The sequence below is a fragment of the Oncorhynchus masou genome, chromosome 30 (genome assembly GCF_036934945.1).
Source record: "Oncorhynchus masou masou isolate Uvic2021 chromosome 30, UVic_Omas_1.1, whole genome shotgun sequence".
Taxonomy (NCBI): domain Eukaryota; kingdom Metazoa; phylum Chordata; class Actinopteri; order Salmoniformes; family Salmonidae; genus Oncorhynchus; species Oncorhynchus masou.
The window spans coordinates 34,333,327-34,358,009 of NC_088241.1; the positions used below are offsets into that span (position 1 = coordinate 34,333,327).

Sequence of the window (24,683 nt, forward strand, 5' to 3'; positions counted from 1 at the left end):
GTCCTCAGGAAAGGAGCTTATCAAGGCATCAAGCTCATTGATGAACTCTCCGAGGGAACCTGGAGGGCGATAAATGATAAGGATGTTAAGCTTGAAAGGGCTGGTAACTGTGACAGCATGGAATTCAAATGAGGCGATAGACAGATGGGTAAGGGGAGAAAGAGAGAATGACCACTTGGGAGAGATGAGGATCCCGGTGCCACCACCCCGCTGACCAGAAGCTCTCGGGGTGTGCGAGAACACGTGGGCGGACGAAGAGAGAGCAGTAGGAGTAGCAGTGTTATCTGTGGTGATCCATGTTTCCGTCAGTGCCAAGAAGTCGAGGGACTGGAGGGAGGCATAGGCTGAGATGAACTCTGCCTTGTTGGCCGCAGATCGGCAGTTCCAGAGGCTACCGGAGACCTGGAACTCCACGTGGGTCGTGCGCACTGGGACCACCAGATTTGGGTGGCCGCGGCCACGCGGTGTGGAGCGTTTGTATGGTCTGTGCAGAGAGGAGAGAACAGGGATAGATAGACACATAGTTGACAGGCTACAGAAGAGGCTACGCTAATGCAAAGGAGATTGGAATGACAAGTGGACTACACGTCTCGAATGTTCAGAAAGTTAAGCTTACGTAGCAAGAATCTTATTAACTAAAATGATTGAAATGATACAGTACTGCTGGAGTAGGCTAGCTGGCAGTGGCTGCGTTGTTGACTTTGTAGGCTAGCTGGCAGTGGCTGCGTTGTTGACACTACACTAATCAAGTCGTTCCGTCGAGTGTAATAGTTTCTACAGTGCTGCTATTCGGGGGCTAGCTGGCTAGCTAGCAGTGTTGATTACGTTACGTTACGTTAAAAGAACGACAATAGCTGGCTAGCTAACCTAGAAAATCGCTCTAGACTACACAATTGTCTTAGATACAAAGACGGCTATGTAGCTAGCTAGCTACGATCAAACAAATCAAACCGTTGTACTGTAATGAAGTGAAATGAAAATGTGATACTACCTGTGGAGCGAAGCGGAATGTTGACCGGGTTGTTGAAGTTCTATTCGGTAGACGTTGGCTAGCTGTTGGCTAGCTAGCTAGCAGTATCTCCTACGTTAAGGACGACAAATAGCTGGCTAGCTAACCTCGGTAAATTAAGATAATCACTCTAAGTCTACACACTCTAAACTACACAATTATCTTGGATACGAAGACAGCAAAGACAACACTACACTAATCGAGTCGTTCAGTTGAGTGTAATAGTTTCAACAGTGCTGGTAGACGGTGGACGTTAGCTAGCTGCTGGGCAGATAGCAGTGTAGACTACGTTAGGACGACGAAATATATTTGGTAGCATTGCCTTTAAATTGTTTAACTTGGGTCAAACGTTTCAGGTAGCCTTCCACAAGCTTCCCACAATAAGTTGGGTGAATTTTGGCCCATTCCTCCTGACAGAGCTGGTGTAACTGAGTCAGGTTTGTAAGCCTCCTTGCTTGCAACCGCTTTTTCAGTTTTGCCACAAATGTTCTATAGGATTGAGGTCAGGACTTTGTGATGGCCACTTCAATACCTTGACTTTGTTGTCCTTAAGCCATTTTGCCACAACTTTGGAAGTTTGCTTGGGGTCATTGTCCATTTAGAAGACCCATTTGCGATCAAGCTTTTACTTCTTAACTGATGTCTTGAGATGTTGCTTCAATATATCCACAGAATTGTCCTCCCTCATGATGTCAACTATTTTGTGAAGTGCATCAGTCCTTCCTGCAGCAAAGCACCCACACAACATGATGCTGCCACCCCCATGCTTCAGGGTTGGGATGGTGTTCTTCGACTTGCAAGCCTCCCCCTTTTTCCTCCAAACATAACAATGGTCATTATGGCCAAACAGTTCTATTTTTGTTTCATCAGACCAGAGGACATTTCTCCAAAAAAGTATGATCTTTGTCCCCATGTGCAGTTGCAAACCGTAGTCTGGCTTTTTTATGGCGGCTTTGGAGCAGTGGCTTCTTCCTTGCTGAGTGGCCTTTCAGGTTATGTCGATATAGGACTTGTTTTACTGTGGATATAGATACTTTTGTACCTATTTTCTCCAGCATCTTCACAAGGTCCTTTGCTGTTGTTCTGGGATTGATTTGCACTTTTTGCACCAAAGTACGTTCATCTCTAGGAGACAGAATGCATCTCCTTCCTGAGAGATATGACAGCTGCGTGTTCCCATGGTGTTTATACTTACATACTATTGTTTGTACAGATGAACGTGGTACATTCAGGCATTTGGAAATTGCTCCCAAGGATGAACCAGACTTGTGGTGGTCTACAATTGTTTTCTGAGGTCTTGGCTGATTTCTTTTGATTTTCCCATGATGTCAAGCAAAGAGGCACTGAGTTTGAAGGTAGGCCTTGAAATACATCCACATGTACACCTCCAATTGACTCAAATGATGTCAATTAGCCTATCAGAAGCTTCTAAAGCCATTATAATGTTCTGGAATTTTCCAAGCTGTTTAAAGGCACAGTCAACTTAGTGTATGTAAACTTCTGACCTGCTGGAATTATGATACAGTGGGTACAGATGATACAAATTATGATATAAGTGAAATAATTTGTCTGTAAACAATTGTTGAAAAAATTCCTTGTGTCATACACAAAGTAGATGTCCTAACCGACTTGCCAAAACTATAGTTCGTTTACAAGAAATTTGTGGAGTGGTTGAAAAATTTGTTTTAATGACTCCAACCTATGTGTATGTAAACTTCCGACTTCAACTGTAATTAATATTGATTTGTAGTAACTCGTTACCTCATAGAAAGGCCATTCAAGCTTCACAGTCATGTAGAGTTGGGCCAGTACAATCCGGTCAACTCCCATGCCTTGCTCTGGAACACAAATTAATTTACAATTGTTAAACCAAAGATACTGCAACAATTGCAATTATGAAGAAGAGTAAAGTAAGTGTGGGGCAACTCCATGGTAATGGACAATTTTCTGTTTAAAATATACCAAACAAGCCTCCCAAATGGCGCAGCGGTCTAAGGCACTACAGATCCGGGTGGAATCCCAGGCTGTGTCACAACCGGCCGTGACCGGGAGTACGATAGGTCGGCGCAGAATTGGCCCAGTGTCACCCGGGTTAGGGGAGGGTTTGGCCGGGGGCTTTACTTGACTCATCACGCTCTAGCGACTCCTTGTGGCGGGCCGTGCGCCTGAAGGCTGACTTTGAAGCCTGAAGGCTGACACATTGGCATAGCTGGCTCCCGGGTTAAGCTGGTGTTAAGGAGCGCGGTTTGACGGGTCATGTTTTGGAGCATGCATGACTCGACTTTTGCCTCTCCCCCAGCCCAATGAGGAGTTGCAGCAACGAGACAAGATTGTAATTGAAATTGGGAGAAAAGGGGTAAAACACAAAAAAACATACCAAACAAACCATTTAACTATGCACAATAACTAGCTTTTAACAATTTCCAGACAAGAACTGTGCAGATAAAGTTTGGTAACAGATAAAATTGATTTTACCGTAATTATGTTTTCAAACTTTAAATCCTTTTTTATTTTATTTAATGTGTAAATTGTTCGAAGTAGTCATTGTGTGTAAAGTAGCATTGTTTGTTAAACTTTGAAATCAATGGTTTTTGTTTGGTATACATTTTAAAGTGAGTCTCAGCATAATTCCGTTACAGTGGAATTGCCCTGTGGACTTATCAATGAGAGTACCTTGTAATTTCTGGAGGAAGTAGAGGTTGAAGACCTTGGACACAAAGTTGACAGGGAACCTCTCTACCAGGATGTAGGAGTGCAGCAGGTTGAGGAGTACTGCATCACCTTGGTAACTGTCTCTGGGTGGGAAGTAAAAGCCATCTTGAGCACGTGTCTCTCCATGACCTCCACCAAGGAGTGTGCATAGCGTTTAGGAGGTCCTGGTAGCTGCCCTACTCCCCTACTCCTGCCTGCAGCAGTCCGTATACAGCAGTGAGCTCTGCTAGGCTCCACTGGCCTGGCTCCTGCCTCTGTACCTGCTCCAGCATCCCACAGCCCGGGCCCTCCAGGGCCAACAGTGCCTGGCCAAACGTGCACAGCTGTCCCACGCTCATCTGGCTCCCATCCAGCCGCTCCTGGCACTCTGATACCAGCCGCACTGCCAGCGTGCTACAGGGGTCCACGTAGAGGTGTGTGCAGGGCAGAAACCAGCCCGGTCTCCTTCAGAAACCTACTCTAACTGGCAGCACAGCACACTGAACGGTCCTTCTGGGTCAGCCACGCGGTGCAAGGCTGCCGCTGCCATAGTGTCAGACGTGATCGTCATAGTGCAGAGGAGTGTAGGACCTGTCTGGAGGAAGAGCAACTGCCGAGGCGGTCCAGGAAGGATTTCTCTTCTGCGACAGTGGATCGGTGCAGCTGGCCGACTGACCCAGTGGCGTAGAAAGAGTCCTTGGCAATGGTGGACTAACTCATACAAGCTGGCTGACTGAGTCTGACAACGGTCTCTGGATACAGCGATCCGCTGAGGTCCATAGGTACGCCACACACAGGGGTTCCCCTACCGGAGCACACAGAAGTCTGGAGATGCGACCCAGCCCACCTGGAGGACTGAGGTGTGCACTTGTCTGCCCAAGTAGCTGAAGCCTCTGGATCACCTTTAAAGCCATGGTTCTGTTCCAGGACTCACCAGGTGGTTCCAACCTGTATGAGCACAAGAAAAGATGAACCTTCAAAGCCCTGTTAGTTACCAGAACACCCTGAAGGCACAGTGAGGCCAAAAGTGTTCTTTTACCCAATAAATTACTAGGTTGATAGGGTGCAACTCTTATAGTTTAGTTACCAGAATCACTACAGTAAAAGACTACGGTGCTGTGAAATATTTACATTGGATCCAAGTGTTTTCCATAAACACAGGTTCATGGAATGCCCCATTCATTTTGATGTTAATTGACCTTTGCTTGCTGGTGGTGATCAAACCACAAGCAACATGACTAAAAATATACCATGACCTAGCCATACTGTTAGAAAATTCATACAAATGTCAGCTTTCACAGTGCAACCCATAATCTAACAGGGGATGCCGCAAAACACGTAAGATCTAACCACCGGTCCAGCGTGGTTCTGTAATGAAGGTGCTCAGTAGTGATTGGCCCCTTTATCTTAACCAATGGGCTTTGTTAACATTTTTTCACTAAGCCACTAGGGGGCACTACAATGCCAGTTACCAAAATGGACTCACTGAAGTTAGAATAAGTATAAGTGAAATTTACATCTGAACTTTCTCTAAATATGGCAACAAAATAATTCACGAAACAGTTAAGTGCAAGCGGTAATGGTTGTTAGTGAAGCAACAAATGTTACAGTATGATTTGGTCTTTTTTGCTGTAACAGTGCCAGATGATTGCCTGCTGCTATGTGCATCTTTAGGAATTAATTAAGAGTTAACTTATGACGAGGATCTGATACTAAAACTAATGTATCTAGATAACAGCCAGGCTGCATTTACACAGGCAGTTTAATTCAGATCTTTGGCCAATCCTTTTTCCTAGAGATTCCTCTGAAATGTGTGGTTGCCATCTTTAAGATAAACGATTTTAGTATTAACTCTATATACAGTTATCTAGGCATTTCTAACTCCGTCACTGTAACCCTCTTCGACACGTCCACACACGCTAGGTGGAAAGTGTAATGACTGAGAAAATTCCTTGTTGGGAAACATACCAGCACAGGAGGAAGGGAACCATCAGCTTACTAAACATAGCATATTTCAACAGGTAATTCATTATTTAAATAGGGTAAAGAACAGAGCAAATACAAGTTGAGTAATTTATTTAAAGCTTATATTTATTATAAAATGTAAAAATTCAGCTAGATCAGACCATTTGAGTAGCATAGGAGCTTGCTTCCAGAGTTGCATTTTCCATTTCACATCACAGACAAGTACATTGTTTTGCAAATTCACCATCACCCGCTACAATTCTCAATACAGATGTGCAAATCTGGTAGTATTGAAATGGGACCTCAGATACGGTCAAAGCCATTGTTTCACCTTGCTAAACATGGATTTATTAGAGCTGAGACATGCAGCAAGATGATCTAGCTGGGGGTAAAAGAGTAGAGGGGTCAGAGAGAAACCATAATACGACTGGCATGGCTATGGCCTTAATCATCCTTGTCCTTGGCGCCGTGTTTTAGGATGCGTGTGAACTCCACATAGTTGAAGTTGCTCTTTTTGTCAATGGGTGCCTCCCTGAAGAGCTCGTCCACCTCCTCGTCTGTGAAGCGGTCACCCATTGTGGTCAGCAGCTCTCTGAGGTATTCCTCCTGGATGACACCTGAGGACAGACAGGGTGCTGCAGTGAGACAGGTATGCGAAAATGCCCATGTCATGGTTACTCCCATCGGGTGGTGATGCATGGGTTATTCATTTGTTGACTCACAACCAACCCATCAGCATTTTTTTTTTTTTAATGCCAAGCATCTGGCCAACCCAATATGAAACAATAACATTAACCAAGACATTTATCGAAGTTGACAAGCATATTTCTGTATTTACAATCCACAACCCGCTCAAGGGTGATATTTTGAAATTAAGTTTCGGAGTAGGGATACTAAAGGAATAGAACAAAAATGCCCAATGTGTATTTGTAAGCATGAATTTCCCATATGGACCAGAGCCCTCACCTTTTAGCCTAGTAAATTTCTATGACAAATCTTGGGGCAGGCTAACTCAGGGCTAACCCCCTTTAGCCTGAATAAATTCTTAGCCATGAGTTGGGGACCAATGAAATCAGATACCCTCCCTCTCGCAAAGAAATTCATCATCCCCTTCATTTGAGAAAGACACCTGATAAAGTATTTACAATTTAAAGTAAAAAAAGATCTGTTAAAATACCCATTACACATTGAATGGCAGCATTTGCATTCCAAACTGTTGTTCCACACTATTGTATTTAGAAATGTGCGAAAGGATAACTGACAGCCAACCAACCATAGACATAACCCATCGATGGCAGTTCCCATTCAAATCAAGACTGGCAGCCATGGCTAGTTTTATTAAAATTGCCAGGGTTGGAGGTTCCAAACCCTTCTATAGATGTGTCTATAGCCACAACGTGTTCCACAGATAGGCGCGAAAGTAGTGGGAAAAAGCACACCAAAGACACCATTAAGTAATAAAATCAACACAATTCTACGAGCCCATTTAACACCATAGCAGTCTGTCATTTTGAAAGCAGCACAAATTAAAATGACAGAGTGGCCCATGGATTGATGTTTCAACATTGTCTCAACGAAGAGTTTGGTGTTCGACTAGCCATGTGCAACATGCACCCGCAATTAATTATAAGCCTGCTAGAAATACAAGAATTCCAGGTCAGGCTTCAGCCATACTACGATGGATATTGCTCATCCATTGTAGTATGGCTGAAGCCTGACCTGGAATGTGTAGCTAACTGAAGCTGGCGAGCTTTATAAAAGCCTGAGTAGATCTATCTTGCTTCATAGTATACACCTCTGGTTTAATCATTTTGGGAATAAACCCCTGGGAGTCATGGTTTACCCACCGGACCTGATATTACTGGGACAGCCCAAAAATCCAGTCTATGCAGATAAGACATAGACTCCTCAGGAATTGCATCTACATCAAGAACCCCACAAACACATTCTCACATTTACCGGTCATGGAGACGGCATCTAAGAATGACGTCTGAGACCAACAGGCTCAGCGAGCTTCTATCCACAAGCCTTAAAGACTGCTGAGCACTTGAACCGGACTAAGCACCTGCTCTGATTCTCTGCACGCACACTCATGCTACACACACCACAACTGCTGCCACCAGACCAATTATACTGCTCAATTTACACACTTGCCCCCCACTACACGTGGAAATATTGGACTATAAATGGCACCTTCCTGTGTAACTTACATTTTATTCTACTGCCATTTACTTGTCATTGTTGCATTGTCGAGAAGGAATGTGCAACTTAGCATTTCGTTAGACCATGCATAGGACTAATAAAACTTAAGTTCTCTACACAACTAGAGCATCCATTATCAGTCTCTACAACAGTATGAATCAATACAGGCCGACACTGACAACATTCCTTTCCACTTGGAATAATTCCTTGAAGAAAAACCCAATGATTTGTTATAGGCTTACCTGTGCCTTCTTCGTCGAAGCAGGCAAAAGCGTTTCTGATGACGTCCTCAGGATCTGTGCCGTTGAGCTTCTCTCCGAACATGGTGAGGAACATGGTGAAGTTGATGGGCCCAGGCGCTTCAGTCATCATAGCCTCCAGGTAATCATCAGTCGGGTTCTTCCCTAAAGAACAAAAAGTGACACATTAGAACAGATTGCATTCAACTCCGTTAGTTTTACAATAAGATCAGCATAAATTGTTTCAATCATATAAAACAATGGTAACAGGGTAGTAGGGAATGTTGGACAAATGCATGTTCTTTGTGAATGTGCGACTGTTTAAATGGAATGCCTCTTCTAAAACCAACTTACCAGTTGGGAGACAAACCCAACCTTAGCCTGGGGGTAACTATACTGCATCACCTTACATAACAAACCCACACCCTTTCAGCAAGACGGACTGGGTCCACAAACACTACAAAGTTTAACGCTAAGCATTGAACAAAAGAGATATGCAATCATTTAAAAGGGAGTCCAACACAAGCACACTCAAGAGATATCACAAATCATCCAGTGCCTCAGTTTCACATTAATTCACTCAATATTCAAAAGAAAACCATGGACAGATTTCAGCTCAGCTAAGGGGGGCTTCAGAGACTCACCTAGTGAGGCAAGCATGTCATGCAGGTCCTCCTTGTCGACAAACCCGTCGCGGTTCTGGTCGATCATGTTAAAGGCCTCTTTGAACTCCTGGATCTGAGACTGGTCGAACATGGCGAACACATTGCTGGTAGCGCGCTGGGGACGCTTCTTGGTGGTCTTTCCCTTGGCCCTTTTGCTCGACATTTTGTCTGTTTTGTGTGTTTACCTGCGAGGCTGAAAAGAGAATATTCCTGAATAAGACCACAGCACCAGATTTGTAAAATCCTAAAAAGTTACTTACCCTTTCAATCAGACTTAGAAATAGTGTTATGATGTCAATGAAGTTCAATTCTAGGGACACTAACATTTGAGGATACATTAGGGTCTACAAAAACAAACAGGGAACCTGGCTCGTGTCATTACCCAAAATAAGATTTGACTAGTCATGCCCAGCTTTGTGGCTATGGGCTAATCTAAGTCGGACTCTGGCAAATGATTCCCCGGAGATGTGTCCTCACTGTGCTATAAATGGAAATGTTCTACTGCTGTGAAGGTTGTTTCTAGCTGTTCTCTTTCCTAGCACAGGATAGGAAAAACTACAGAAGTGAGAATTCCCTTTTCAGGCAAGTTCAACACCGTCTTATTCGAAGAGTTAGAAGGCCCCTGCCTCGAATATGCCTCCCTTCCTAGCAAGTAAGAGGGAGCCAGTGGTCCATGCCATTGATTCACTATTATGGCAACACAGCTGGATAAAACCGATTCAGTGACCTAATTTGAGGTTGAACAATGATAGGGGGACTGAATTCAGGCTGAAGTTCTTTCCAAGACCACATATCCTTTTCTATTGAGGGTAGGTGAGAAATCTAGTGACAGTCTAGGCATCATTAACATTCTATGATATTTTGAGAAATAATTTAGGGGGAAAAAAAAAATCTCATGCCAAGTTAGGGCTACGTCATGAATGGGGCCAAAAACTGCTGCCAGCTGTTAATACTTGTGTAACCTAAAGTAATGTAGATAGTAGTATCGTAGATATTAACATTAAGCACAAATATCAATTCACACAAATTTGGAATGACTATGAGCAATAAGCTACAGATAGACAGCTGACGTTAGGACTTGTGTCCTGAACAACATTAGCATGAACACCAATACTGGAATCTGCAGTTAGCCTTCAAAATAAAAGACACCCATTGACACTGATGCAAACAACTACAACTGTGATCATGCCACAATAGGACTAGATAACGTTCAAACCTTGTTTAGCGTTATAGAAAGTTATAATTTGACAAATGAAATCATGATCTAGTCCCACTGCATTTGAATACAATATTTCATTGGGGGCATACTTATAAACACTCTACAGACTAACCTATGAATTGTTCTCCAATGAAATGGGGTATCAGCCTACCCAGTGACACAGAACACAACTTTGTAGAGTTTACACAAATATTAGCGTCTTAGCTCTTATTGCCGGACTCTGAAACAGCCACTGAAGTCATGCTAGCAGATACCCATGGACTTTCAGCCATTGCGTTAACATTAGATAGAGGTAGTTTCGTGAGCCAATGCAAACTTCCTTCATACCGGACCGCTATAAGAGCCAAGACGCTAACATGTGCGTAAACTCTACAGTTGTGTTCCTTGAGTGTCACTGAGTAGGCTGATAACCCATTTCATAGGTGCACAACACAGACTGTACAGTGCATAGCTCAATGCAACTCTGAATTCAAATACACCCACAGCGCGATTTCAGATTTTATTTTATGGGGTCAAACTAACGGTAGCTTGTTGAACTTATAACATGCCAACCTTGGGTAGGTAGCATGATGTAGTCCAATTGTGTCATGATTCCACCATTTTTATCCGTTTGCATCAGTTTCAATTGGGAACTTTTATTTTGAAGGCAAACACCGATTCCACTGTTCACCCGGTTCGCAACACACTGGTGACGTTGACGACATTGTTGAGATAATAACATTACGAATCCCAGGACGTCCGCTACGCTAGATACTTGGTTTTGGTACACATTTGCGTCGTTATAATACTTCCCCAGCTACCGTACGGTCTGTTATATGTAATTTAAAACGATAAATGTGCTAGTTAAAACGAAATGTTAATTTCTCCCCATGCAGGAAATACTAATTTTGGCAGCTAACAAGCCGATATAGCTAGCTTGCTAACCCCGCTAGCTAAATCAGCCAGAAAACACATACATTGATAGTAACACACGTGTAGCTTCGACATTCTAAGCTATATAACTGACAGTTCAAAAGTAGCATGGAATTAACAAGTGAAGTAATACTTCTTCCGTTCAAATAAGCATATATAAGACCTACCTAATTCCGAAAAAATGGATAGTCAGTTAGCCGGTGCTGCCCTCTCTCTCAACCACCGCCCTAACTTCCTAATAATGGTTTCGCAAAGGAAATGCAGGCCAAACCAACTTCGGGAAATGGGGAGGACTTTACAATGTCTAAATCATTTGTAATGGTATTCAATTATATTTTGCACCATACAATAAAATACATATTTAGATATGTCTATAATGTTGTTGTTTTTTTTTTACCTTTGACTATACATAGTTTATGTAAATGCTCGTAAATCATTTCATTTTTACTTTGGTAAACCCCCACGAGGTAATGGTGTTTTCTCAAAAGACATTCTTGACATATGCCCAAATACGGAGAAAATAAATGCATCTTCCCGTGCCAAATCATGAGTAAGATAACGTTGCTTTGGTGACACGATTTTAATTAAATTAAAACTCGGATTTCACAAAACATATACAAAAATAGAATGATTATAGTTAAGCCATTTTCAACACTTCCACACGAGTTGAGCCTCACCCCCTTGTCATAGGCCAAAGGAACAGCAAACATAATTACTTATTTATTTGTACCTTTATTTCACCTGGCAAGTCCGTTAAGAACAAATTCTTATTTACAATGATGGCCTACCAAAAGGCAAAAGGCCTCTTGCAGGGACGGGGGCTGTGATTAATAAATATATATATATATAAACTCAGCAAAAAAAGAAACGTCCTCTCACTGTCAACTGTGTTCATTTTCAGCAAACTTAACATGTGTAAATATGTGTATGAACATAAGATTCAACAACTGAGACAAAATAAGTTCCACAGACATGTGACTAACAGAAATGGAATACTGTGTCCCTGAACAAAGGAGGTGTCAAAATCAAAAGTAACAGTCAGTATCTGGTGTGGCCACAAGCTGCATTATGTACTGCAGTGCATCTCCTCTTGGACTGCACCAGATTTGCCCGTTCTTGCTGTGAGCTGTTACGCCACTCTGCCACCAAGGCACCTGCAAGTTCCCGGACATTTCTGGGGGGAATGGCCCTAGAGACCACCCTCCGATCCAACAGGTCCCAGACGTGCTCAATGGGATTGAGATCCGTGCTCTTCGATGGCAATGGCAGAACACTGACATTCCTGTCTTGCAGGAAATCACGCACAGAACAAGCAGTATGGCTTGTGGCATTGTCATGCTGGAGGGTCATGTGAGGATGAGCCTGCAGGAAGGGTACCACATGAGGGAGGAGGATGTCTTCCCTGTAATGCACAGCGTTGAGATTGCCTGCAATGACAAGCTCAGTCCGATGACGCCGTGACACACCGCCCCACCGAGATGGACCCTGCACTACAAATCGATCCCGCTCCAGAGTACAGGCCTCGTGTAACGCTGTCTTAGGCGTCTCACAGTATGGACATTGCAATTTATTTCCTTGGCCACATCTGCAGTCCTCATGCCTCCTTTGCAGCATGCCTAAGGCACGTTCACGCAGATGAGCAGGGACCCTGGGCATCTTTCTTTTGGTGTTTTTCAGAGTCAGTAAAAGGCCTCTTTAGTGTCCTAAGTTTTCTTAACTGTGACCTTAATTGCCTACCGTCTAGTGTCTTAATGACCGTTCCACAGGTGCATGTTCATTCATTGTTTATGGTTCATTGAACAAGCATGGGAAACAGTATTTAAACCCTTTACAATGAAGATCTGTGAAGTTATTTGGAGTTTTACAAATGAAAGACAGGGTCCTGAAAATGGGACTTTTTTTGTTGCTGAGTTTATATAAATATAGGACAAAACACACATCACGATGAGACAACACAACACTACATAAAGAGAGACCTAAGATAACAACATAGCAAGGCAGCACACATGACAACACAACATGACAACAACATGGTAGCAACACAACATGGTAGAGGCACAAAACATGGTACAAACATTATTGGGCACAGACAACAGCACAAAGGGCAAGAAGATAGAGACAACAATACATCACGCAAAGCAGCTACACCTGTCAGTAAGAGTGTCCATGATTGAGTCTTTGAATGAAGAGATTGAGATAAAACAGTCCAGTTTGAGTGTTTGTTGCAGCTCGTTCCAGTCGCTAGCTGTAGTGAACTGAAAAGAGGAGCGACCCAGGGATGTGTGTGCTTTGGGGACCTTTAACAGAATGTGACTGGCAGAACGGGTGTTGTATGTGGAAGATGAGGGCTGCAGTAGATATCTCAGATAGCGGGGAGTGAGGCCTAAGAGGGTTTTTATAAATAAGCATCAACTAGTGGGTCTTGCGACGGATATACAGAGATGACCAGAATTATCCCTAATAGTGCTATTTAACTACTTATAAGTTTGGTTGTTCATGGTATGAGCTACTGCTAGTTTACTACTATGATCCAATAACCATCTTTTAAATGAAAAAGCAATGCATTCTGCCTGTTCCCAAGAGAGCTGGAATGGTTCTTAATCTGTTGAACAGTATAACACTTTCTTCATCAGCAAGTTCAGCAGATGGGAACCACTACAATGACAGGAATGAGCAATGGCGAACTCATCTTGAGGCCATAATGTGTTCATGTTTACTGAAAGGAGACAGAGGGTCGCTGCTCCAAACTGGGATGGTGAGGAGAGCTTAACATGGTTTCACATTCGCAAAAAAAAAACAAGCTCTAGGCTATGTCTAAACAAGTAACAACAATACATTTTTTCAAGTATTTCTGGGATCCATGAAGACAAACAATAACATGAACATGTATAAAATAATAGTAAATCTCTAGACCATTAAACCAATACGAATACACTTGATTCAGTTCATTAATAAGTCATTGATTAGTGAATTTAGTGTGTTGTTGCTGTCTGACCAAAATCAAAGAATCTTGCCTGGAAACATGACCTCATATTGCACTGCCCATATTCAACCACTTGAGGGTACTAGTCTCATAGGGGGGACTAAAACAAAGTTTCCATTCATCATTACAATCAATCAACTTCCAGTAGGATTTTCACATGAAATCATTCTGACTTTCCATGTTCTAATACACCCACTCCTACCCACTGGTCAATAGTAGCGCACTATATAGGAAACAGGGTGCCATTTGGGCTCCCGAGTGGTGCAGCACTCTAATGCACTGCATCTCAGTGCAAGAGGTGTCACTATAGTACCTGGTTTAAATCCAGGCTGTATCACATCTGGCTGTGATTGGGAGTCCCATAGGGCGGTGCACAATTGGCCCAGTGTCATCGGAGTTTGGCTGGAGTAGGCCTTCAATGTAAGTATGAATTTGTTCTTAACTGACTTGCCTAGTTAAATAAAGTTGGGACACAGAACATAGTAGTACTATCCCAATGATTTACTGCAGGTTGTGATAGGATGAAGTCATTAGGCCACAATTATATCACATTCCTGGCTGGGAAGGCACTTGAGCTTTAAATGGAAGAGTGAAGAATTTTTTGAGGAAAATATCCTCCATATGAGTTATGATTGCCATGCTGTCAGGTAATTGGGGGTTATCTTTAGATTAGAGTAAATTACTGTAGTTTTAGTTGAAACTCTATTGAAAAGCAACACAATTTCCTTTGATGTTCAGTCACACAAAGACAGCTGGTCTTTTGTTATGTTGTATGTACCATAGAGATATGTGATTCAATATGACGTTCTATGGTAAATGTACCTCCATAGTTGTCTGATTGGTCAATGCTCTCTCTATCAGTAGGAACTACTGAAGATACCAAAAAATGCATTCATGATCTGTATTCTGGAAATAGCATTACAAAGACATGTGTATAGTGATGCAAGGAATAAGGCAAAGGCTGAAAGTGGATGACCGGTCTTGGAAAGTTTTTCAAGCAAAGAAAGAATCACAGACTAGTGGTTTTATAGTGTTTTGTGTAATCTGTAAGATCATTCATCACCTCATAACAAAGCAGGAGCCATAACAAAGCAGGAGCCTTAGATATATTCTGAACAATAAATTATTAACATTTGATCAAATCTGGCAGCGTTTCCTCTCCTACTTGGACGGGTCGGCGCTGTGAATTTGTACTTATTAACGCACTCTCAATTGTAAAATTTTAATCTACCTTTGAGCAGTTGGGGGGGAATAGGGGGGAATAAGTGTGGGGGTGACATCTACCCTCTTTCTTTCTACATGTCCTTGTTCTGTATGTCGTGTTTTGTATTATTTGTAGAACTCTGGGTCTTGTTGTTCCTGTCTGCTCTTTTATGTTTAGATAAGAATTGTATACCTGTCTTGTTTTCCTATACACCATTCTTGTGTGTGTTCAAAAAAATATTTGAAACGAAAATAAAGTTACATCAAAGCAGGAGCCTTAGTATTCAATCACTACTCAGAGGATGTCACATTTGTCTGTTTCACATGCAGGGTCAAAAGGCAAGGAGTAGGGATCCACCCACACGATAAAACATGGGGATGTGCTCTCTCTCTTTCATGCAAGCACATACAATGCTAACTGGCATTTGTTATATGTGACACAGGCAACAATAGCATGGCTATAGTTAGTCACAGACACATCTGAAGCTCTCTTAGATATTGTGAGCAGCCAAGACAACCGCTATTGAAGTGTAGGATATCGAACATTGGCACAATATGAGATGGAAATTACACCATTTATTCATTTTTAAGATAAAGTCCAAGTTATGGGGTCAGCCCAATAAGATTGATCAGAGTAGTATATTGGGCTGCCAGGCAACCAGATGTTGAGGTGTGAGGCCGAAAGTGACCTTTCTAAATGTGAATATAATACAATGACAAAAACCCTGATAGTCATTAATACATCTAAGGTCTTCTGTAAGTGGAAATACCCGTGTTTAAATACCAAATGTATAAAGTATTCCATTATTGGGACACTGATGATGAGTTAGGCTATACTCTTTCCAATAAGTGGTGTCAAAAATACAGTAACACTGACTGATGATGAAAGGCTACACATTGTTTGTACAGTAGGCCTTGTCTAAAATATAGGCCAACAGGTAGGTAGAATCATTTTTTGGCGTTGCGAATAGTCGCACTCGTCAATGACCAACATATTCAAACGTCGCTGGAACTAAGTTGGGACTGCCGTTCTCTTCCTGCAGTTGCGATAGCTTCAATCCGCTCTGCACTCGTCTATATTTATCGGGTCTCCACGCCATAAAAGGACGTAACTGCGGTTTGGCTATTCCATAGAGTGCCAATATTATTTTTGTTGTGTCGACGGCTGCCCTGTCCTCTGCTACCGCACCTACTTGCGGTGTTGCCTGGATATCAAGCTTCGTTGACTTACACCTGGAGTTGGATCACTTTTTCCTTTGCTTGCAGCAGTTTGTGGCTTTTGGGCCTAGGTAAGTTATCTCGATACGAGTATCTGATACTATTTCTGCATCATCAGCAAAATATAAGTAACCAGAGGTCATTTTTTCATAATTCGTTGTTGAGTATTTTATGTTTTAGTGTGCATTTTGATGGTGTGATTGTTTGCAATGTGAATCCTGTGCTATGCCAGCCTCAGTCGCACACTGCAATTAGGAATTTCAGATTCACAGACTCTTCTCATATTAAAATCATGCCCTATTGGATTGAACAACTACTGAACCAGTGCACCTGTTGCCCTCCACTCGTGTCAGTTAACATTCTATGCTTATTGCCGTTTAGAACAGCCATAAAGTATTTTCAAATCAATGGAATCTGGAAATGTATTGATGTCCATTAACAGGAAAAAGGCCTAGGCTACACCAGTCAAGTTATTTGGAAAAACCCACAAAATATTTTAATTCTACATCTACCAAATCCATTTGGCTAATTTTACTATCAGAAAAAGTTGTGCATTTTATTCCTTATCCACTGATGTTGATAGTAGGCTACACTTGAGTTGTGTACAGAGCATGAAGATATTGATCTTGCACAATCAATATAATTTCCCCCCCAATCCAATAGAGACAATGAAGGTCATGACCTTTCCTCTGTGATTATTTCAAGTAACATAATACAATAACAACAAGTATCACCAAGACAAATTGTAAATGAAACCGAAACATTAAAACAACTAATAGCTTACAAAAGTACATTTCGAAGCAATGCTTTATCTGTATTGAACAAAACCATTCTCAGACACTAGCTAGGCAGACTACAAGAGACTGAGAATTCAGTGCTCGTGCCAGGAACACCGTGCAGGATGTCTGGATCCATACCTTTCTACCAGAAACAGCACCGCCACTATGACCGTTGCTACCGCAGCAAGGAGGTGGAGTCGGCTGTTAGCCAGTACCAGTCGAGCAGCAGCAGCTATGCCACCCGCAGCAGAGCCAGTGCCAGTCTCAGTGCCAGCAGGGGGTAAGGAGGAACAGGATGCCCTGCAGCACAGTAGCTCTGGCCCATATCCATGCATCCTCTCCATGCTGGTGTCAGAAGATGGCCCTGCTGCTCTTGTAACCGCATCAACCCCACCCACCTTACTTCCTATCTCATACTTTTGGCAACTTTCCCCATGCCATCCATGGCCTCCAAATCAGTTGGTCATGCTTAGTAACCCTCATTTCTCTGCGTTTAAATAATTACTCTTCTATTTCCTGCTTCTACACCTGCGGTATTAATGTTTGACCACTCCCAGTAACATTCTTCAGCCTTATCTGTTTTCTCTAAAACATTCCACAAATATAATGTCTGTGAATCCTGCATGAGGTTCCAAGTAGCCTGTTGCATGGATACTGTGTATATCGGTGTCTGTTGCACACTGCTCTGTCTGCTTTTGAACTAATGCACTTTTTTTTATTTTAAGACAACCTTCTCCTAGTTCCCGCTATAGTTCAGTTAAACACAAATAGAACATCTCAGATTCACATCGGCTCTGTCGTCATAAATGTTTGGTGCGAGCCGGGTATAATCAAGCTTTAATAAAGGAATGCACTGTGTTGCATAATGAAGTGTTATTGACCTTTGCCATGACCTATAGACTGAAATAACATCCTGACCCATGCATAACATGTCTTTGGGAATGTGAGCTGTGGTGTAGATTCTCTGCCTTAGTTGTTTGAATGGTTTACTTCCTTGAGGACTTGTTTCCCTATTAAGATATTTCTTTATTTTTTATTTCACCAGGTACGCCAGTTGAGAACAAGTTCTCATTTACATCTGCGACATTTAGCATTAACATTTACATTTAGCATTAACACTGGATTGATAGATGTGCAGATGATGTTCATGTCGAGATACTGGGGTGCAAAAGAGCAAGCGGGTAAGTAATAATATGGGGAGGAGGTAGTTGGGTGTGCTATTTACAGATTGGCTGTGTACAGGTACACAGATCGGTAAGCTGCTCTGACAGCTGATGCTTAAAGTTAGAGAGGGAGATAGATATAAGGCTTCAGTGATTTGATAAAAAAACTAAATTGCAATTCGTTCTTGTCATTGGCAGCAGAGAACTGAAAGGAAAGGCAGCCAAAGGAAGTATTGGTTTTGGGGATGACCAGTGAAATATACCTGCTGGAGTGTGTGATACTGGTTGGTGTTGCTATGGTGACCAGTGAGCTGAGATAAGGCGGGGCTTTACCTAGCAAAGACTTATAGATGACCTGGAGACGAATATGTAGTGAGGGCCAGCCAACGAGAGCATACAGGTCGCAGTGGTGGGTAGTATATGGGGCTTTGGTGATAAAACGGATGGCACTGTGATGGACTACATCCAGTTTGCTGAGTAGTGTTGGAGGCTATTTTGTAAATGACATCGCCGAAGGCAAGGATCGGTAGGATAGTCAGTTTTATGAGGGTGTGTTTGGCAGCATGAGTGAATGAGGCTTTGTGGCAAAATAGAAAGCCAATTCTAGATTTCATTTTGGATTGTAGATGTTTAATGTGAGTCTGAATGGAGAGTTTATAGTCTAGCTAGACACCTAGGTATTTGTAGTTGTCCACATATTCTAAGTCAGAACCGTCCAGAATAGAGGTCGACCGATTATGATTTTTCAACGCCGATACAGATTAATCGGCCAATTTAAAAAAAATAGATTTGTAATAATGACAATTACAACAATACTGAATGAACACTTATTTTAACTTAAAAATAATACATAAAAAAATCTATTTAGCCTCAAATAAATAATGAAACATGTTCAATTTGGTTTAAATAATGCAAAAACAAAGTGTTGAAGTACAAGTGCAATATGTGCCATGTAAAAAGCTAACGTTTGAGTTCCTTGCTCAGAACATGAGAACATGGTTCCTTTTAACATGAGACTTAAATATTCCAAGGTTTGATGTTTTAGGTTGTAGTTAATATAGTATTTATAGGACTATTTCTCTCTAAACCATTTGACTATTGACTACTGGATGTTCTTATAGGCACTATAGTATTGCCAGTGTAACAGTATAGCTTCCGTCCCTCTCCTCGCCCCTACCTGGGCTCGAACCAGGAACACATCGACAACAGCCACACTCGAAGCAGCGTTACCCATCGCTTCACAAAAGCCGCGGCCCTTGCAGAGCAAGGGGAATAACTATTCCAAGTCTCAGAGCGAGTGACGTTTGAAACGCTATTCGCGCACACCCAGCTAACTAGCTAGCCATTTCACATCGGTTACACCAGCCATTAGGCTGATAGGCTTGAAGTCATAAACAGCGCTGTGCTTGCGAAGAGCTGCTGGCAAAACGCACGAAAGTGCTGTTTGAATGAATGCTTACGAATCTGCTGCTGCCTACCATCGCTCAGTCAGACTGCTCTATCAAATCATAGACTTAATAATAACATAATAACACACAGAAATACGAGCCTTAGGTCATCAATATGATCGAATCCGGAAACTATCATTTCGAAAACAAAATGTTTATTTTTTCTGTGAAATACGGAACCGTTCAGTATTTTATCTAACGGGTGGCATCCCTAAGTCTAAATATTCTTGTTACATTGCACAACCTTCAATGTTATGTCATAATTATGTAAAATTCGGCAAATTAGTTCACAATGAGCCAGGCTGCCCAAACTGTTGCAAATACCCTGACTCTGCGTGCAATGAACGGGGCGGCAGGGTAGCCTAGTGGTTTGAGCGTTGGACTAGTAACCGAAAGTTCGAATCCCCGAGCTGACAAGGTACAAATCTGTCGTTCTGCCCCTGAACAGGCAGTTAACCCACTGTTCCTAGGCCGTCATTGAAAATAAGAATGTGTTCTTAACTGACTTGCCTAGTTAAATAAAGGTGTGTAATATATATATATATACATATATATTAATCTGCAAAATATGCGCCCCAAAATACCGATTTCCGATTGTTATGAAAACTTGAAATCGGCCCTAATTAATCGGCCATTCCGATTAATCGGTCGATCTAGTCCAGAGAAGGGATGCTAGTCGGGCGGGATGGTGCGGGCAGCAATTTGTTGAAGGACATGCACTTAGTTTTACTAGCATTTAAAAGCAGTTGGAGACCACAGAAGGAATGTTGTATGGCGTTGAAGCTCGTTTGGATGTTTGTTAGCACAGTGTCCAAAGAAGGGTCAGATGTATACAGAATGGTGTCGTCTGCATAGAGGTGGATCAGAGAATCACCAGCAGCAAGGGCGACATCATTTATGTATACAGAGAAGAGAGTCAGCCCGAGAATTGAACACTGTGGCACCCCCATAGAGGCTGCCAGAGGTCTGGACAACAGGCCCTCCGATTTGACACACTGAACTCTATCTGAGAAGTAGTTGGTGAACCAGGCGAGGCAGCCATTTGAGAAGCCAAGGTTATTGAGTCTGCCGATAAGAATGCGGTGATTGGCAAAGTCGAAAGCCTTTTGGCCTGGTCAATGAAGAAGGCTGCACAGTACTGTCTTTTATCAATGGCGGTTATGATATCGTTTAGGATCTTGAGCGTGGCTGAGGTGCACCCATGACCAGCTTGGAAACCAGATTTCATAGTGGAGAAGGTACAGTGGGATTCGAAATGGTCGGTGATCTGTTTATTAACTTGGTGTTCGAAGATTTTGAAAGGCAGGGCAGGATGGATATAGGTCTATAACAGTTTGGGTCTAGAGTGTCTCCCCCTTTGAAGAGGGGGATGACCGTGGCAGCTTTCCAATCTTTGGGGATCTCAGATGATTCGAAAGAGAAGTTGAATAGGCTAGTAATAGGGGTTGCAACAATTTCGGTGGATAATTTTAGAAAGAGAGGGTCCAGATTGTCTATCCCAGCTGATTTGTAGGGATCCAGATTTTGCAGCACTTTCAGAACATCAGCTGTCTGGATTTGAGTGTGAAGGGGGAGGGGGTCTTGGGCAAGTTTCTGCAGGGGGTGCTGAGATGTTGGCTGGGGTAGGGGTAGCCAGGTGGGAAGCATGGCCAGCCGTGGAAAAATGCTTATTGAAATGATCGATTGCCATAGATTTATTGGTGGTGACAGTGTTTCCTATCCTCATTGCAGTGGGCCACTGGGAGGAGGTGCTCTTAATCTCCATGGACTTTAGTGTCCCAAAACTTTTTGGAATTAGTGCTACAGGCTGCAAATTTCTGTTTGAAAAAGCTAGCCTTTGCTTTCCTACCTGACTGAGTATATTGTTTTAGGGAGCGTTTGACATTGATGAAGGGTGGTTGTTTGACCGCGGAACCATTACGCATGCAGGCAATGAGGCAGTGATCACTGAGTTCCTGGTTGAAGACAGCAAAGGTATAAATAGAGGGCAAATTGGTCAGGATTATATCTGAGGGTGCCCATGTTTATGGATTTGGTGTTGTACCTGGTAGGTTCCTTCATAATTTGTTTGAGATTGAGGGCATCTAGCTTAGATTGCAGGACAGCCGGAGTGTTAAGCATGTCCCAGTTTAAGTCACCTAACAGTACCAACTGTTGGGGGGTGATCAATTCATATATGGTGTCCATGGCACAGTTGGGGGCTGAAGGGGATCTATAGCAAGCGGTAACGGTGAGAGACTTGTTTCTGGAAAGGTGGATTTTTAAAACTAGAAGCTCAAATTGTTTGGGCACAGACCTCGATAGTATGACAGAACTCTGCAGCCTATCCCTGCGCTAGATTGCAACTCCGCCCCTTTTGGCAGTTCTATCTTGTCGTAAAATGTTATAGTTAGGGATGGAAATTTCAGGATTTTTGGTGGCCTTCCTAAGCCAGGATTCAGACACGGTGAGGACATCCGGGTTGGCGGAGTGTGCTAAAGCTATGAATAACACAAACATAGGGAGGAGGCTCATAATATTAATATGCATGAAACCAAGGCTTTTACGGTTACAGAAGTCAACAAATGAGAGCCCCTGGGGAATGGGAGTGATGCTGGGAGCTGCAGGGTCTGGGTTAGCCTCTACATCACCAGAGGAACAGAGGAGGAGTAGGATAAGGGTACGGCTAAAGGCTATAAGAACTGGTTGTCTAGTACATTTGGAACAGAGAGTAAAAGGAGCAGATTTATGGGCGCAGAAGAAAAGATTCAAGGCAAAATGTACAGACAAGGATATGGTAGGATGTGAGTACAATTTAGGTAAACCTAGGCATTGAGTGACAATGAGAGTCTTGAGGCATCATTTAAGCCAGGTGAGGTCACCGCATGTGTGGGGGGTGGAACAAAAGGGCTAGCTAAGGCATATTGAGCAGGGCTGGAGGATTTACAGTGAAATAAGACAATCCCTAACCAAAACAGCAGTAGACGAGGCATATTGACATTAGGGAGAGGCATGTGTAGCCGAGTGATCATAGAGTCCAGTGAGTAGCTCGGCGAGCTGGAGACACGCCGATTCAGACAGCTAGCAGGCTAGCAGATGGGCTTCCGGGTGACTTCCCAATGGAAGAGCCTGTTGAAACCCCCTCGGACGGTTATATCAGCAGACCAGTCGTGATGGATCGGCAGGCCTCCGTGTTGGCAGTAAAGGGTCCAGGCCAATTTGCAAAGAAGGTATTGTAGCCCAGGAATTGGCTAAAGGATCTCTTCGGCAAGCTGGGAGATGGGCCTAGCTCGAGGCTAGCTCCAGGCTAACTGGTGCTTGCTTCGGGACAGAGGCGTTAGCCAGGAGTAACCACTCGCTAGCTAGCTGCTATGATCCGGTGTAAAGGTTCAGAGCTTGCTGTAGGAATCCGGAGATGTGGTAGACAAAAGGCAGTCCAGATATGCTCTGGGTTGATATCACGCTGTGCAGACTGGCCGGAATTGAACAGGCTGAGGCTGGCTGATGTCTGAGTTAACGGTGATGACCGCTAACTGACTACTAGCTAGTAGCTAGTTAGCTAGTTAGCTGGCTAGCTTCTGATGGGGGTTCCGGTTTTAAACTATTAAAAAAATTCAGACACGCACCACGTTGGAGAGGCGGGTTACCTCTGTTCAGTCCATAGATGGAAATTGAGATTAAAAATATAAATTATATATACAATGAAAACGATATATACACGGGACGGGACAAGACAAAACCGACATCCGACTGCTACGCCATCTTGGATCGATGACCTTGGTTCATTGTTCAGCCAGTACATCCATTGGGGGCTTCCTCTCGCACTCAACAAAGATGCTTTTTTGCGTGAGTGCATAAGGCTTTTCAGAATGCTTCTCTTAGAGCCTTCTACTGCGTTGTGATCTGGAGACATGGTTTGAAGTTGGCTATGAGGTAAAGTTGTATTTGGGGTCAGCAGCAGGTAGCCTGGTGGTTAGTGTTGGGCCAGTAACTGAATGGTCGATGGTTTGAAGACCCGAGCCAACAAGGTGAAAAATCTGTCAATGTGCTCTTTCGCAAGGCACTTAACCCACATTTTCTCTAGGGGAAACTGTGTTTAAACCCTTTACAATGAAGATCTGTGAAGTTACTATGGCTGACCCTGTAAAACAACACATTTCACTGCACCTATCAGGTGTATGTGCCCATAAAACCTTTTTGGGGGTGTGGATTTTTTCCACCTGTGGATTTCCCAGAACTGTTGAATTCAGTGGTCATTAATCTCTTTCAGTGGTTTGTTGTTTGAATTATTTTATTTAAGGAATTATTGATGATATATAGGAGTATTTACGAGACTATTCTGGCAATCTATGGCCGGCCTAACAGTGGTTGTGACTATATTGAATGATGTGTTGAAATGTTGGCGGTCTCACTCTTATGGACACCTGGCATCTCTAAATACACTGGCCTTGACAGTGTGCAATGGAGGTCAAAGGGTGTTTGTGGAGTGAATGGTCCCTCATTTGGGCCTTTATGGTTGAACCTCATGCTGTCAGGAATTTACCCAGCTTTCCCTGCCTTATGATTAGTGACACCATTGGTTGAACCATAGTACTCTACCTTGTCACATAGAAATGTACTTATGGCATAGGGAATAGAAATTGTGTATTGACAAGACAGATTCAAATCAAACCAAAAAGCCTCAGTAAGTGACATTTTCTCCCCTGTTGATGTTTGAATTGAATAGCCTTTTGCTGTTAATATAGTCTGATGGTGACATAACAGAAGTTATGGAGATTTTCCTGGTATTGTGCAGACATACCAATTGTTCCATTAGGAATACTCATTGAATGAGGATTGCCTTGCCTGCATTCCCATCCCCCCTTATCGTAATCTATCAACATTTTATTTATTTATTGATCTTTATTTTACCAGGTAAGATTACATATTTTCTTTTACCGCAATGACCTGGAGAAGATTTACAGGGGGAGGAGAGGGGATAAATGAACCAATAGGAAGCTGGTGGTGA

The 24,683-nt window shown here is 42.8% G+C and overlaps 2 protein-coding genes and 1 pseudogene across 3 annotated transcripts in view; 1 reads left to right on the forward strand and 2 right to left on the reverse strand.

Moving 5' to 3' along the window:
- Positions 1-3,897: 3,897 nt before the first annotated feature.
- LOC135521640 (FAST kinase domain-containing protein 3, mitochondrial-like) lies at positions 3,898-4,657 on the reverse strand (annotated as a pseudogene).
- A 1,113-nt stretch (positions 4,658-5,770) lies between these two features.
- On the reverse strand, positions 5,771-11,161 carry LOC135522567 (myosin regulatory light polypeptide 9-like). The gene is made up of 4 exons (XM_064948949.1): positions 11,070-11,161; positions 8,751-8,964; positions 8,110-8,271; positions 5,771-6,282 (listed from the first exon to the last, which is right to left on the reverse strand). Exons 2-4 carry the CDS (start codon positions 8,932-8,934, stop codon positions 6,110-6,112), a joined length of 519 nt encoding a protein of 172 aa, XP_064805021.1. The 5' UTR covers positions 8,935-8,964; positions 11,070-11,161; the 3' UTR covers positions 5,771-6,109.
- Positions 11,162-16,169: 5,008 nt separating this feature from the next.
- LOC135522568 (M-protein, striated muscle-like) overlaps positions 16,170-24,683 on the forward strand; it is a 41,149-nt gene continuing 32,635 nt past the window's right edge. The window contains exons 1-2 of one of the 2 annotated variants that reach the window (XM_064948951.1): positions 16,170-16,377; positions 17,144-17,365. In XM_064948951.1, coding sequence (XP_064805023.1) covers positions 17,208-17,365 — 158 coding nt within the window. In that variant the 5' untranslated portion in view covers positions 16,170-16,377; positions 17,144-17,207. The remainder of the gene's footprint in view (positions 16,378-17,143; positions 17,366-24,683) is intronic. The other variant, XM_064948952.1, reaches the window with a different exon arrangement.

Bases quoted from the DNA above. Each gene is read 5' to 3' on its own strand.
- LOC135522567 (XM_064948949.1), bottom strand. From the start codon at position 8,934: ATGTCGAGCAAAAGGGCCAAGGGAAAGACCACCAAGAAGCGTCCCCAG. The intron at 8,272-8,750 runs GTGAGTCTCTGA...TTTGTTCTTTAG, and splicing joins TGACATGCTTGCCTCACTAG to GGAAGAACCCGACTGATGAT. The intron at 6,283-8,109 runs GTAAGCCTATAA...GTCTGTCCTCAG, and splicing joins CTTCGACGAAGAAGGCACAG to GTGTCATCCAGGAGGAATAC.